This window comes from Glycine soja, chromosome 8 (assembly GCF_004193775.1).
Source record: "Glycine soja cultivar W05 chromosome 8, ASM419377v2, whole genome shotgun sequence".
In the NCBI taxonomy this organism is placed as follows: Eukaryota; Viridiplantae; Streptophyta; class Magnoliopsida; order Fabales; family Fabaceae; genus Glycine; species Glycine soja.
Window position 1 is genome coordinate 8645794 of NC_041009.1, and position 14457 is coordinate 8660250.

Consider the following 14457-nt stretch of genomic DNA (forward strand, 5'->3'; position numbering starts at 1 on the left):
GAATCCGTATTCACAAATCCAATTGCACCAGCTACCAAGGATGGTGCTGTTTCAGTATTTGTTGAACCCCAGATTCTTTTGACATTGCAATCAACAATCCGTGTTGATAAGAGCAAAATATCCTTTTATTATTTATTTATTTGATAGCCAATATACATATTTTGCCTCGCACCCATTAAAGAGTTGGGGTCATAATGTAATTTCGGGACTAGAAGTGCTTTAGGGATAGTGTTTACCAAAAGAATGATATGAAGAAGGAATTGAAAAAAATGGCATGAAAAAACACTAAAATAAATCCTTTATATAAGCTACTGTTGCACTACTTGTGAAACATAATGTTTGGGAAGGGGACAATTAAGCTGAACTATTGAATTAAATTTGAGCCTAACAAGAATCACATCAGTAAAGGCCGTGCTACAACCTAGCTCTGCTCTTTCCTGAATAAACCATGTTTGCCATGCTTAACATGTTCATAACCTTATAAATTAAAATAGTGGGGGATATAAGAGGTAGTTGCATAAAATAAGGTTATAAACAACAAAGGCTCGCCGCTTTCAACTTCTGACAAAACTGTAAGCCTGGTCCAAGATCTTACATAGGCTAAGAGATAATGAATATAATAAGAGAGGAACATAAAGCTAAAAACCATGTTGCTGTTGCCTCTGAATGTGCTCTAGAACTGTCTGGGAATGGAGTGCTCATTCCAGGAGTTAGTCCACCAGTGTTGCCCCCACCAAAGATTGGTGTTGTTGTGGTAGATGTAGGCACATTTGGGTTGTTCATTGGAGGTGTTGTGGTTGGTGTATTTGGTCCTCCAGCAGCACTGAACATGATAAGAGTTCAAATTGTTAACTTTTAGACTCCATAAAGTACTAACTATAATTTAAGTGATCAATGAAAAGCATTCCCATGGCTTAACACAAAAATCAGTTCCCAAAAACTAGTGTCTTCCACTGAAAAACTTATATTTAAAAATAAAATAAAATTGTCCTTTCTTGTTCTTCAATTGCACGATACACCTCCATGGTGAAGAAAAAGTTGTACTATATTGTAATAACCATGTGGGTGTGATCCCTCAACTGATCAAAAGCACTCACGCATAAAGGTTCATCATGACACGTGGGAGGGCAGAATAAGCCTAGAACTCGACTAGTATGGCCCCATCATTGTCCCTGGTCTCTATCAGCAATTTTCTTACATGCCGAGTCATAATAGATCAAAAGGGGTCAAACACATTCCAAGTAATGATTTGATCACAACTAGCATCTTTATTATGTGATCGGAGCCCTCCATTGTTGTGTACAACAGGCATGGGTTATGTCTAGGTGCAGCTCTTTTTTAGCACATTAATTAAGTACACTTGCAAATCAAATAAACATTTAAGGTGATTATTTAGCTCAATTCAGCCAGTAACCAATCATTTTTACTGAGTACCTAATTGTAATTATCCATCTAAAAATTCCTTTCATGTAATGTAAGTTACCCTACTACAGTACTACCAAAACCATATCTTCAATAAGATACTAAAAAAAGAGTCATGTCAAATCCTTCTACTATGTACCTTGTATCTTCTTCTTTGTCTTTCTTTCTTTTTAGAAAACATCGAGTAAAATTTTGATGGGCTAAATTTTACGTGATTGAGATTAATTTACATATACTTTTTAATCACGTAAAAAAAAGTAATGTAAATTAATCTCAATCACAGTTTTCTATATTCAAATATATGTCTCGATGTGTGAAATACACTGAGTGCTGACCAAATATGTACCAATTACTCTTTAACATAAATTAAAGTTGGTGTTTCTACAATGAATTATACCAAATAAAGATTCGATTTTTTTCGAATTGTGTCTCCATGAACTACACTACTACCCTAGATGAAGTAAAAAGTCAATTATAGCTTTTCTTTCCCACCTCACCATCACATGCAAATGGATGCTATAACTTGCTACAAAGACAAAAAGCCTCAGAAACAAGAATTAGATGAATGGACAAATGAAAGAAAGTTGTAATATGGATGAATTGATGGATGAGAATATTTCACCCATTGATGAAATGTGCGCATCTAACAATGCTCATATTTATATGGAAATGTGGATAGGATCATGGATGGGTCAATTTCAGGATTGAGAAAGAACATCTGAACAAGGTGCTGGGTATGGCATTTTCCGCAGATTATTATTTATTAATGGTAAAGAAAACAACAGCTTACATAAACGTCTGCATCAATTACTGCTACACTACACAGTTGCATCAGATTCCCAGAGTCACTTTACCATGCTATCAAGCAAAAAATATCGCACATAATAATGTTGTATGATTCACGAGTGTGTGAAGATCAACAACGTACGATTAAGGTGAACCTGAGCCGTTGGATGAAGTGGGCCACGCAGAAGACTCATCCAACGGTCTAATCGCAAAGTGTAGAGTGTAGAAAAAGTAACCAACACACTCTGGGAGAGAGCACACAATGTGTCAGTCAAATAGTACTAGTACCACTCAACCAAAATTGTGCAACCCAAGATTTTGAAAATTTGAACTTCGAAGAACGAAGAATCAGACACAGAGAACACAAATTGCGTGTTTGGTTCCAATTTTGAAATTTAATTGGATCCATGTTCATATGGAAGCTACTGAGAGTAGATTCTTTTGTTTTTATTCGATTTTGAGAACACAAATTGCGTGTTTGGTTCCAATTTTGAAATTTAATTGGATCCATGTTCATATGGAAGCTACTGAGAGTAGATTCTTTTGTTTTTATTCGATTTGATGCCGTATAAAAGGATATACGCACATTTTTTATGCCCAAAAAAGGTTATAAGAATATCTTTAACATCCATCCAAACACACTTGGTAGCATAAGAAATTGATTTTGGTATTAACTAACTTCAAATTAATTTTAGCTTCAAATTTGATATTATAATATATGGCATCATCTGTAAAATTGATTGAAGGAGGCACACAAACAAGGCATATTTATACACTTAACTGTGATTATATCTTTTATTTCTGAAAAATCCAAACTTTTCTTACTCAAAAACGGTAAAGTAAAAAAAACTTGGGTAAGTGCAGAAGATAAAACAAAGTTTCAGCAGAAATGGAGGAAAATTACGTTACCCACATCCATGCACAGTGACAAGCGTCATAAACCATTCAAACAAACATTCTCTCTCTTTCTTACAAACAACATCCTCTCCATCATTCTTCGGGGTTCCATATCGTCTCTATCGTATATTCGTATTAGGGACGCCATATAAACCAGACAAAAGAAAAGGTACAAAAGAGAAAGAAAGGTAAAAATAAAAATAAAAATAAATGCTGAGAATGAGAATCCATTTACTTCACCATCAAGAAACACAATAGGTTTCACTTTCACCAATGGTAAATGCACTCTACAAGCCACACTCAGTAAAATAATAAGCGTATTAGAAACACATTTTTTGTCACGCTTTTTATAAGAAAGACTTGTTATTACACAAGAGTTAAGATATTCAATAGATTTTAGAGAATAATTAGAACATTACTTTAATAATAATATGATACAGTATAATATTAGGAACAGAGAAAAAGGCCATACCTTGCAGAAGAAGGGTAAACACAAGATCCATAGCCTACAAACACAAAAAAAAAAAAAATGAGATCACACTGATCCAATAAAAAAAGAAAGAAAATGGAAATGAAGAGAAAAGTTAGTTATAATACTGGGATCACTAGTGGCAATGGTGGCAGTGGCAGCAAAATCACATGAACCAGGAGCTCTGGTCCTGCGCTGGTAGTAGCTGTTGAAGGCATAAGAAGCGTGAGCTTGAATGGTGTTAGGGAGAAAACAGAGTCCATCTGGTTGAAGAGGAAGACAATCCCCACCGGCCCCACAAGCATAGTCCAACGCCGTTTGCAGTGCGTCGCTGCTGGCGTCACTCCTCGCTACACACCAGCTCGCTGTTCCTCCTTGACCCAACACATTCTTCGTTGTTGTTATTATGGTTAGTAATAACAATAAAGGAACCAGCTTTGGTGCTGCCATTGGAGAAAGTTGTTATATTGAGGGAGTTTGCTAGCTATAGCTGTGATTGTTTTGCTTTGCTTGGTTGGTAAAGGTGGAGAGAGAGAGAGAGAGAAGTGTTTAGAGAAAAAATGGAAAATTATATTATGGTGAGTTGAGGGAATAGAAGCCGCTTTCGCTTTCCTTTTGGCTTCCCTTTTTCTTTTTGAGATGAGATCAGAGCATGATAGTGTATGTATCTCAGGTTTCTATGTTCTAACGTTAATGTCTGTCTCTCTCTGCAGTGTACTTTACACGCAGCATGAAAATCAAATCAAACCTCGCTCGCTAGCTTCTCAAATACAACTCCCACTGTCTCTCCTTCTCTTTGGTGAGAAAATAAACACCTAAGAAAAATAAAATAAAAAATTTTATATTTTATGGCTCTCAACTTTTCTCAACTTTTATTATTTAAGTTTTATTTTCGGAAGTTTTATCATTAAAATTTTTAATTTTTGTATATTGTATTATAATTGATAAAAATAAATATTTTAACATCGGTTTAGGTATAATTAATATAGAAAAATTATTTTTTTATATTAATTATAACCACAACCGATATAAAAAATTATTTATTTATATAAATTATAATTATAACTGATATACAAAAATTTAGAAAAATAAAATTTATATTATTTTGTTATTAATGTTATGGCAAAATGCATGAAAATAAAAAAAATTGGATGATAAAATTTGTAAAATATTAAAAGTTAGATGATAAAATTTATAAAAAAAATTGAATGATAAAATCTATAAAATTATGGAAGTTAAGTACTAAAACCCGTAAAAATAAAATTTAAGTTATAAAATTCACAAAATATTCAGACATCTTTATGGATTTTGAGTATAATAATATTGTAAAAAAATAATATCATGATAATTTTATTAATTTTTATGATAATTATTTTAAAAGTTATATATATTATTATTTGTAAGTAATTAATCATGTAAAAAAAATTGACACTAATAATGTATGGAAATTAGTTTTTTTAATAAAAATTTAATTTTTATGCAGCGAGCTTGTAAGAAAATTTATACTGAGTAAAAAAATCATTAATGTATTTTTTAAAATAATTATTATAAAATAAATAAACTTATTTCATGCATCATCGGTTTGAAATTTGAATAATCGTTCAATTTATAAGTTAAACATGAATGACCATAAAGATATGGTTTCACTTTAGAAACTACATTGAAAAATAAAAACACATGCATAATGGTTAGTAATTAAATGTCAGTATACTATTTTTCATAATTTCACTTACATTATTGAGTTTAATAAATATGCATAACTAATATAATTTTTTTATATTACCAATCAATCAAAGATCACTCTTAGTCATACATGACTATATATTGTTAGAGTAAAAACAAATTAAAATGCATATATGTCATTTATTTTATATTTTCTACTTGTATTTTCCTCCTAGGTTATAAAATTTGTCATAAATTGATAAATGAATAGCATTATTAAATATTAAAAATAATTCGATGAATTTTAAATAATTTTTATGGAAAAGACAAAATCATTGGACTTTGATGGTAATTTATCACCCTTTAATTGATTGATTCCTTGATCTTGAACAACAAATAAGATGGAAAAGGAAATGATATTGATCTTGAAAGCATTAGAGAAATTATGTCTAAGAACTTGAAAGCGATCTGCGTGAGGAAAACGGTAAGTTGGTCGGTGAGGGTGTGGAATGTGTAAATCTCGTAAAGAATTGCCATCAGCATGTTCCTGCACAAAATGATAATTGGCTGCAATGTGTTTCTTATTACTTTGTTCCGTAGAAAAAGATCTGGGTTTGCATATTAATTTAGGTGACTAGCTATAATATTATCACACAAGATTGATGGGTCCATTAAAATCATTCAATCCTGACAGTTCATCAGCTACGGTTAAAGCAAACGGGTGATACTAATTTGCTTTCGTTTGATGCGTTCGCTAAATGAAAGACTCGTCTGATTATGAGAACTGAAACTTGCAAAATGTGAATAGCAGCTATTTGATCTAGCTAGCCCTACAACTGTTATTCTTGCCCATTGCTATTCCAATAAATGTTTAAATTAGTTATTAAAATTGGTAAAGTTTATTATTTTTAGTCTCTGATATTATCAGTTTGTTAAATTAAATGTTTGGTCTAGATATTTGCTAACAGCCTCAATAACAATCAATATATTATTAATGCTATGAACAAACAGTAAAAGATTTTGGTTTAACCAAGGGTAAAAGATTTTTGTTTAAAGCTAGTGTTAGGAAAAAAAATGTCCCTAGCATTCCTCTTATCTAGCGGCTTGTAAAAAAATTTGCTTTTAGACCGAAGAGTTTCTAAAGGTCCACAAAGTTGTTAGAACAAAAGAACTATTCATAGTCCAATAGAAATATGGGCAAGCTCATTGAGATAATAATAACAGCGCATTACCTATAATAGAAAATTCATTAAGCGATAAGTTTCCTATTATAAAGACCTTAACTTCAAGTTCGTAAACTTATAAGTATAACTCCTGAGTTGTACTATATATTTTGTATGACATTTGACTGAAGTGTAATATATGCATGACTCTGTGAATAAAATTAATTACTTTAAAAGGACATTGATGTTTTGTACAATTGCAATAGAATTTCTCACTTTTTTACACAAAAGTTCAGTTATAATGTCCTTTTCAATTCTTTAAAATGCTTATGTCAGCTACGGTCAATCTTTGATTTTTTTTAATAGAGAAACTTTTTTTCTACATCTATTATTGAGTGAACCTTATAATAATTTATTCTTTGACATTTATTATTGAGTGAACTAAATGTAAATGTCATAAAGAGTTACTGTATAAGAATATATATATATATATATATATATATACACACATTCTTAACATTTAATGTTCAACAAGTTAACTGAATAATAATAGAGGTACCTACTCGCCTCGGACATTTTACTTGTGGAGTTTCTGGTTGACCCCCTATTCTTCGGCGCAAAATCTGCATAAGTCAGTTCCTTTTTTTTTTTTTGTTTCCTTTTCCACATTCTTCCATCACAGTGAAATGAGTGAATAAGTGATTAAAATAAATGAACTTGGATCCACTAGGAATTATAAATGACTTAAATAAATTTTGAATCAGATTATGATTATCGATTCGCTTGTTTAAGTTTTCTAAGAGTATATAAAAAGTGTTTCATTATTAGAGATTTTATATAAAAAAAAAAGCAGAAGTTGTATTTTGTTTAATAGAGTGTTTGATAACTCGTTTGCAGCTTCCGGACGTGAATCAAGCATAAGTTACAAAGGATAGCTTTTGTGTCTTTTACTACTTTTTTACGCGGAAAAGTGGCTAAACGTACGTAAATCGATGATGCCAACCCAAACACGAGTCATACATATAACAAATTCTTTTTATTTTAAAATGTAGGAGTTGTTTAAATAAACATATTTAACAGCTTAACGAAGCACTTAATGAATATGCGTTAATTATCACGCAACCATTCATGTTACAAAGTTGTTTTTATAATCGAAAGAGGAAACTAAGAAAAATTACTTTCATCTAAGTTATAAGTTAGTTTCATAAACTGTATTAATGAGGTTATTATAATTAATAAACTGACAACAGAGTATAAATTAAAATATCTTTATTTATTTATAGAAATTCTCTCAATACAAATGTTTGTATCATAAAATAACATAACAGGTAGATCATTCCTCTGATGTTATTGAGATTAGCTTGGGCAGTATTCAATCCTCCTTGTTGGTCTGGTCTTGTAATGTCTTGCTGTTCATTGGAAGCCCCGTGATTGTTGTATCAACTCCTCCATCAGTGCTGAACATTAAAAAGGAAGAAAATCTTTGTCATAATCATAAAAAAAAAAAAGAGTGACAAGAGATAGCAGGAAAAATTACATAATTTCTTTTTAGAACAAAAATTAATTTACTCCAAGATGGAGCAAAAGAACTAAACGGTTTGACCAATTAAAAAAACATTACAAAAAAAGAAAGGAAATAAGCCATACCTTGAAAAAGGTGGGTACACACAACGTCCAAAGCCTAAACACACATAAAAACAAAGCAGAAAGAAACAATATATGGTTAATCAATGATTTTCACACATATAAATAGAGAGAAAAGGGAAGATATATATACTGGGATTAGTAACGGCAATGGTGGCTGTGCCACCAAAATTGCATGCAGCAGGGTTTTTGGCATGGGTCTGATAGTAGCTGTCAAAGGCATAAGAAGCATGGTTTTGAATGGTGTTAGGGTTGAAGCAACTGCCACCGGGTTGAATTGCCCTGCAGTCAGCTCCATGTGAGCATGCAAAGGCCAACCCTGACTTCAGTTCCCCGTAGCCAGCGTTGCTCCTTGCCTCGCACCACAATGTTCATCATCATCATCATGCTCCCAACTACTATTAACACTAGAGAAACCACTTTTGCTGCCCTTCAACAAATTACTATTAGTATTGTTTGCTTAACTGGTAAAGAACAACTGATTGTGTGAGGATATTTGTTCAGCACAAAGGAATTAAATTTATAGTGGTCGTGGACACTTTTTTTTTTGGTGGAGTAAATAAGCATATATCATTTTAATAAGAGAAACGCTCCTAACATGAATCATGAACTTTTTTTATTCTAATTTTTCTTGGTGACGGTGGTTTCAAATTTTTGTCCCCGAGATGATTTAATACAGTTTACATATTTATAATTCACTTAAATATATTTTTCTACTTATAACTTAATATTTTTTCTGTAATTTTTTTTTTCGTTTTAGTCATTATAAATCATGATGGTTTATTTTTTATTCTTAAAATGTTTTTAGATAGTTTTTCTTAGTGTAAAAAATATTATTTTTATTGTTTAAAATACTATTTAAAATATTTTAAGAATAAAAAATAAAATAAACATATTTTGTAATGACTAAAATAAATTATTTTTTTTTACATGAATGAAAATAAATAAAAAATATCAAAAGAAACAAATATGTATTTAAGCCTTTATAATTTAAATCGGAGCCCAATCAGTTATGATAGAAGAATCCACGCTTTCGGTGATACTAATACTTCTCTTATAATAAATTACTATATTTGTCAGATATTTAAAAAATTATTTCTGATTATTTATGTAAAAGATAAACAATCAATTCATTAAAATTAATAAAAATAATTAAATTAGTCTATCTTAATTAATGCTTACAAAATTTTCATTTTATTTTGGAAATTTTTATTAAATATAATGAGTTAAGTAAGCGTTATATTTAATGATGTTGCTTATAATTTAAAAGTTAATTTTTTTTTCAATAATAAAACTATTAATGCATTTATTCACTTAAAATAAAGAATGGGTGAATTTTATATTAATAAATTTTACAATAAACAGTCGTCAGCATTTTTTATACTTAAGTTCCGTTATAACTGCCCTGCTTAATTCTTTATAACCGTTTCGTTTGCAATGTCAAATGGTCAACCTTTTTCGTGATAGTGAATATATTAAGAATATAATAATTTTTTACGTAAAAAAAGTATATAATAATTTTTCCGTTAAAAAAGATATATAATAATTTTTTAAGAGTTTAATATCTATATATTAATTACATAAAATAATTTTATAAGTTATATGATCACAAATTATTATTTGAATTATTTTAAAAGTAAAAAATTATATATGATTAATTGTGGTTAGATCACTGTATAAACTTTTTTTACACTTTTTATTCATGACCTTTTTCCTACTTTTTAATACTTATACTCTTAAATAAATTTTATAACCGTTTCGTTTACTGAGACATAATCTTCCTCTCTGTCTCTCTTTTTTCTCCTCCCGCTGCCTTTTCTCAATTTGCATTTCCTATTTCCAGCTTCAGTTTCATACCTACTGATGACCTATAATAAATGAACTTTAGATATATTAGTTTTTTTTTTTTCATCACTATTAAATGGGCACCGACTCTTTTTATGTTCAGTCCAGTTACCTACGAAATAGTTAAGCCATTCATGTCCTTTATTTTAAAAATAATAATTAATTATTTATTTGGTCTCACTATGATCTACACAATATTTATGTTTTATTCTCTATACTTAGAAACAACTCGAATGAGTCCCTATACAAGCAAAATCTTTACATATTAACCATTGATGTTAAATACAATTTAACATCGTTAATAGTGAGACAATGTAGTGTTGACGTAAGTGTTTGTATTTTATGTTTTAGTTTGTATACTTGTACTATTTTTACGATTTAGTCTCTACGTCCATTATCTTTATGTATGATCAAATTTTTTTTATATCAAAATAGAAATTAAGGAAAAATAGAGACATAATTTGTTTAATGTGAAAAATCCTCCAATGCAAGGATAAAAATCACGGATCATCCAGACTAAAGAAATAATTCTACTATAATCAATGAAGATATAAGAGAATCTCTAACAAGTACACTAAAACGTGGTACAAACAGTCAAATTGAAACAAATCCTCACTTGGTACAATAGAGACAAGAAGATAAAACTCAAAAATATAAAACAAATAATATGAAATACTTATCTCTCTTTACATATATTTGTTTTCCGATCTAACTGGATAATTTGAAATATCGCGTATGTAGAACCTCCTGTCCAAAAATTAGCCCGATTCAACGGTGAACGAATCCGCAGTTGCAATCTGAAAAATGTTCTCTAGTGTATGTGAAAATCACAATAATTTCCCCTCTCCTTCCTTCTCTTTGAGTGATTTATAACTGTTGTTCCCTCTCAACTGAGTTTCCCTCATTGTGTATCTCTCTGTATGTGTTTCTCTCTAATCCGACTCCTCTCTACTTAAATAAGTGAGACAAAATGAGTCTTTTTATTTGGGTCTTTACTCAACATAGGAAGAGAGCCCAAAAAACCCAACAAATCTCCCCCTCACAATTATGTGAAGGTGACTGCCAAACCGGCAGATCTCACAAGAAACTTCAAATTTCCCTCTTATTAATGCCTTAGTTATCTTATCAGCACCATTATCATCAGTATGAATTTTGGTCAACTCCAACAGCTTAGCATCAAAAGCATCTCGTATCCAATGATACCTCACATCAATATGCTTAGACCTTGAATGAAAGGTTGAGTTCTTACCAAAATGAATAGCACTTTGACTATCGACAAACAGTAGATATTTATCCTGAACAAAACCAAGCTCCTACAAAAATTTCTTCACCCATAGGAACTCCTTGCATGCTTCGATAATGACAATGAATTATGCCTTTATAGTAGACAAAGTTACACACTTTTGTAGCTTGGACTACCAAGTCACAGCTCCCCCTTGCAAATTTAATCAAATAGCCCGAAGTGGATTTTCTAGAATCAATGTCTCTCGTCATATCTGAGTCAGAGTATCCAACCAAAGTAGGTTTATCACCACCAAAACAAAACCTCATATCAACAGTACCATGAAGATACCTCAAAATCCATCTCACAACATTCCAATGCTCTCTACCTGGGTTTAACAAGAATCTACTAATTGTACCAACAACTATAAAAAAATTATAGCATTTTTATATAAATAACTTTGATCTTGTGATAGTTTTAAAGAGCCTTACATGACATCTGATAATAAGGACTAAAACATATGAAAAAATTTCTCACATCATTAAATGTTTTAATAATTACTTTTAATTTATATATATATATATATATATATATATATATATATATATATTCATATGATGTATTACATTTATTAAATCAAATAAGTATATTATATGGTAAATATAATATTTAATAATATTACCAATTTTAATTGTATATTCTATTTAATAAAAATAATTAATGCTAGTCAATTTTGAATACGGATTATAAGCTAATTTTTAAATAATAATAAAATAATTTTTATATAAAATTAATTAATATATTATTTTAGATATTAAACTTTTAATATTTTTTCATTTAGTTTATTGATTTTTTACTATACATAGATTCATATGATATATTACATTCATTAAATCTAATAAATACACTATATTTAGTAAATATAAAATTTAATAATATTATTAATGTTATTTATTTATTAAATACAATAATTATTACTATGTAAGAAAAAATCACTTTCAAATATGTTTTATTGGCTAATTTTTAAGTAAAATAAAAATAGCTAATATTTTAATATATATATATATATATATATATATATATATATATATATATATATATATATATATTCATATATTAACTTTGGTTAAAAGATAATCTCATTCTCGAAAGTCTAAAATTCATAAGACTAACCTTAAGATGTAGAAAATATAATAATTTTTAAGGACTGTTTTTATTTAAGAACATATTTTAATAAATATTTACATATTACTAATTGTAATAAATTTATTTTAATAATGTTTTTAATGTTTAGTATATATTATTATATTATATTTAATAATATTGTAATCAATAGTCAATTCAATATAAGAAAAAATCTATTTATTTATATGTCTATGTAAGTTATACATTAATAGCATTTAATGTTATATTAATGTATATTTTCAAGTTGATTTTACTTGTGGATATAAATATAAATAAAGGTAGTAAATTAGCATCATTGGCTTAAAATGTTTTATTCATAGAGACTACAGGTATTTTGTAGAAAACAATTCTATTTTCTATGAAGAAAAAAAACAATTCTATATGATTTGAGAACAATTGTTATGAGCTACACGACTTCTCCAATTATTTAAGGAATTTATATATTTAGTATTGAAATTGGAGAGGAATTGAAAACAATAGTAAAAAATTTATAATACTAACACACTTTATTCTATCATTGAATTAGATTTTAACTTAATATCACTCATTAAACTGAAAAAATTCTCCACTAACTGATCCATGCTTCTTTTGTTTTTTTTTTTTTTATATAAAGCTAATCCATGCATTTAATAGTTGACTTAAAGCATTTGCATTAATTGAATGGATTTTGTTGCCACAGTTAAACAAAAATCTGATTTTATCCCAAAGTAGGCGTTTAAAGTTAATGAATTGCCATATGCAGCCTTTCTTTGTGTGAAAGCTTGATGACATCACGGCTTATAAAAGCAGAAGTACAGAAACAAAAAAGATAAAAGTAAAATAAAAGTAGAAGTTCTTGACTAACCTTGGCTAAAATTGTTTGTCCTCGCCATAGTTTCTGTGTTCCAAATCGTTTGGGTGAGTTTCTTACGCTTTCCTGCGTCATATAATTATATATTTCTCGCCCCTTATAATTAACTATTCTTTTTACATTGCATACAATTATCTTTGTTCTTTATATATATACACGCACGTACGTATAAATAATGTTGACCCCTGGATTCATCATTTTGATATCAATTTAATCCTTTTTTCTTTTGAATCCACAGGCTGGTAGGGAAGGATCACTTCGTCTCGGAGGTACTAGTTCAAAACTTCTTTAAATTTAAACTTTTTTATAGCTTAATTAGATGGAAAAAAGGAGGAAATTAAAAGATTAATATATTATCTGGTTGATGTTGATCACGACTCAAATCTTGATTACATTAATTGCTCAGAATGCGGAAACGCATGTGAGTATCGTTGCTCAGAGACTCATCACAGGAAGCCATGTCTGTTCTTCTGCAACAAGTGTTGTAAGACATCTTTATGTGTCCCATCAGGAACCTATGGTCACAAGGAGGAATGCCCATGCTATATAACAATTGGAATACCAAGGAAGGAAAACCCAAGTTCCCTTAATTAATTTAAGATCAATCCTTCATATTTACATGGTTATTAATTCTATTTCATGGATGTATTTCTCTGTATAGCTCAAAAGATAGCGAAAAAAATATGCATGAATTAAAGTTAATAGTATTATAAAGGATAATTAGAAATGTCATGAGGCAATTAACAGCTAGAGACTGATGAAAAGAATTAAACATGCACGGCGCTCATATACCATATCAGAAATTAAACTGTGTGTGAATATGTTGCTGAACTTCTGTTCCGGAAACATTCAGAACTACTTAATAATTTTTTCTTGTCTATATATACATTTATATTTATGGCTAACATACTGCAAAACTGAATTGTTTTTTTTACTAACCACCTAATTCGTGATTATAAACAACCAAGCAAACTTTCCCCTATTGATTTTTAATTATGTTAACCGCAAGAACTTTATTTTTGGTGGGTCATTGAAGATGATATTAAGGACAGATTTTTTAGGACATTGCTTCTCTCAGTGTTATACCATCACCTCCTTCAACGCCCCCTTCTGACATCAAATTTAACCAATATAGCACATTTGGAGAGAGAGGGTAAGGTGATGGTGATTCAAATCTTAATTCATGCATGCACTCTCTATATGCTTTAATAATGATAGGCGTGAGAGGCCAGCTGAGATCGTTCCAAGGCAATAATGATGCGGATGGGAACCATTATTATAGAAAACTGATACTTGCGCCACAAAAAGCCTC

The 14457-nt window shown here is 29.6% G+C and overlaps 2 protein-coding genes and 1 pseudogene across 2 annotated transcripts; 1 reads left to right on the forward strand and 2 right to left on the reverse strand.

Annotated features, from left to right (window-relative positions):
- Positions 1-270: 270 nt before the first annotated feature.
- LOC114421678 (PLASMODESMATA CALLOSE-BINDING PROTEIN 3-like) lies at positions 271-4344 on the reverse strand. Its single transcript, XM_028387730.1, has 3 exons — positions 3703-4344; positions 3578-3611; positions 271-823 (listed from the first exon to the last, which is right to left on the reverse strand). Exons 1-3 carry the CDS (start codon positions 4022-4024, stop codon positions 601-603), a joined length of 579 nt encoding a protein of 192 aa, XP_028243531.1. The 5' UTR covers positions 4025-4344; the 3' UTR covers positions 271-600.
- Positions 4345-7653: 3309 nt separating this feature from the next.
- Positions 7654-8414, reverse strand: LOC114420895 (glucan endo-1,3-beta-glucosidase 7-like; the record flags this gene model as incomplete). Its single annotated transcript, XM_028386608.1, has 3 exons — positions 7654-7856; positions 8047-8080; positions 8177-8414. Coding segments are annotated over 3 exons (357 nt in total), but the record flags the coding sequence as incomplete, so codon positions are not given.
- Positions 8415-11368: 2954 nt separating this feature from the next.
- Positions 11369-13735, forward strand: LOC114420896 (annotated as a pseudogene).
- Positions 13736-14457: the final 722 nt, after the last annotated feature.

Coding starts and splice junctions, on each gene's coding strand:
- LOC114421678 (XM_028387730.1), bottom strand. CDS start 4,024: ATGGCAGCACCAAAGCTGGTTCCTTTATTGTTATTACTAACCATAATA. Junction 3,612..3,702: donor CATTGCCACTAGTGATCCCA/GTATTATAACTA, acceptor TTGTGTTTGTAG/GCTATGGATCTTGTGTTTAC. Junction 824..3,577: donor GTTTACCCTTCTTCTGCAAG/GTATGGCCTTTT, acceptor TATCATGTTCAG/TGCTGCTGGAGGACCAAATA.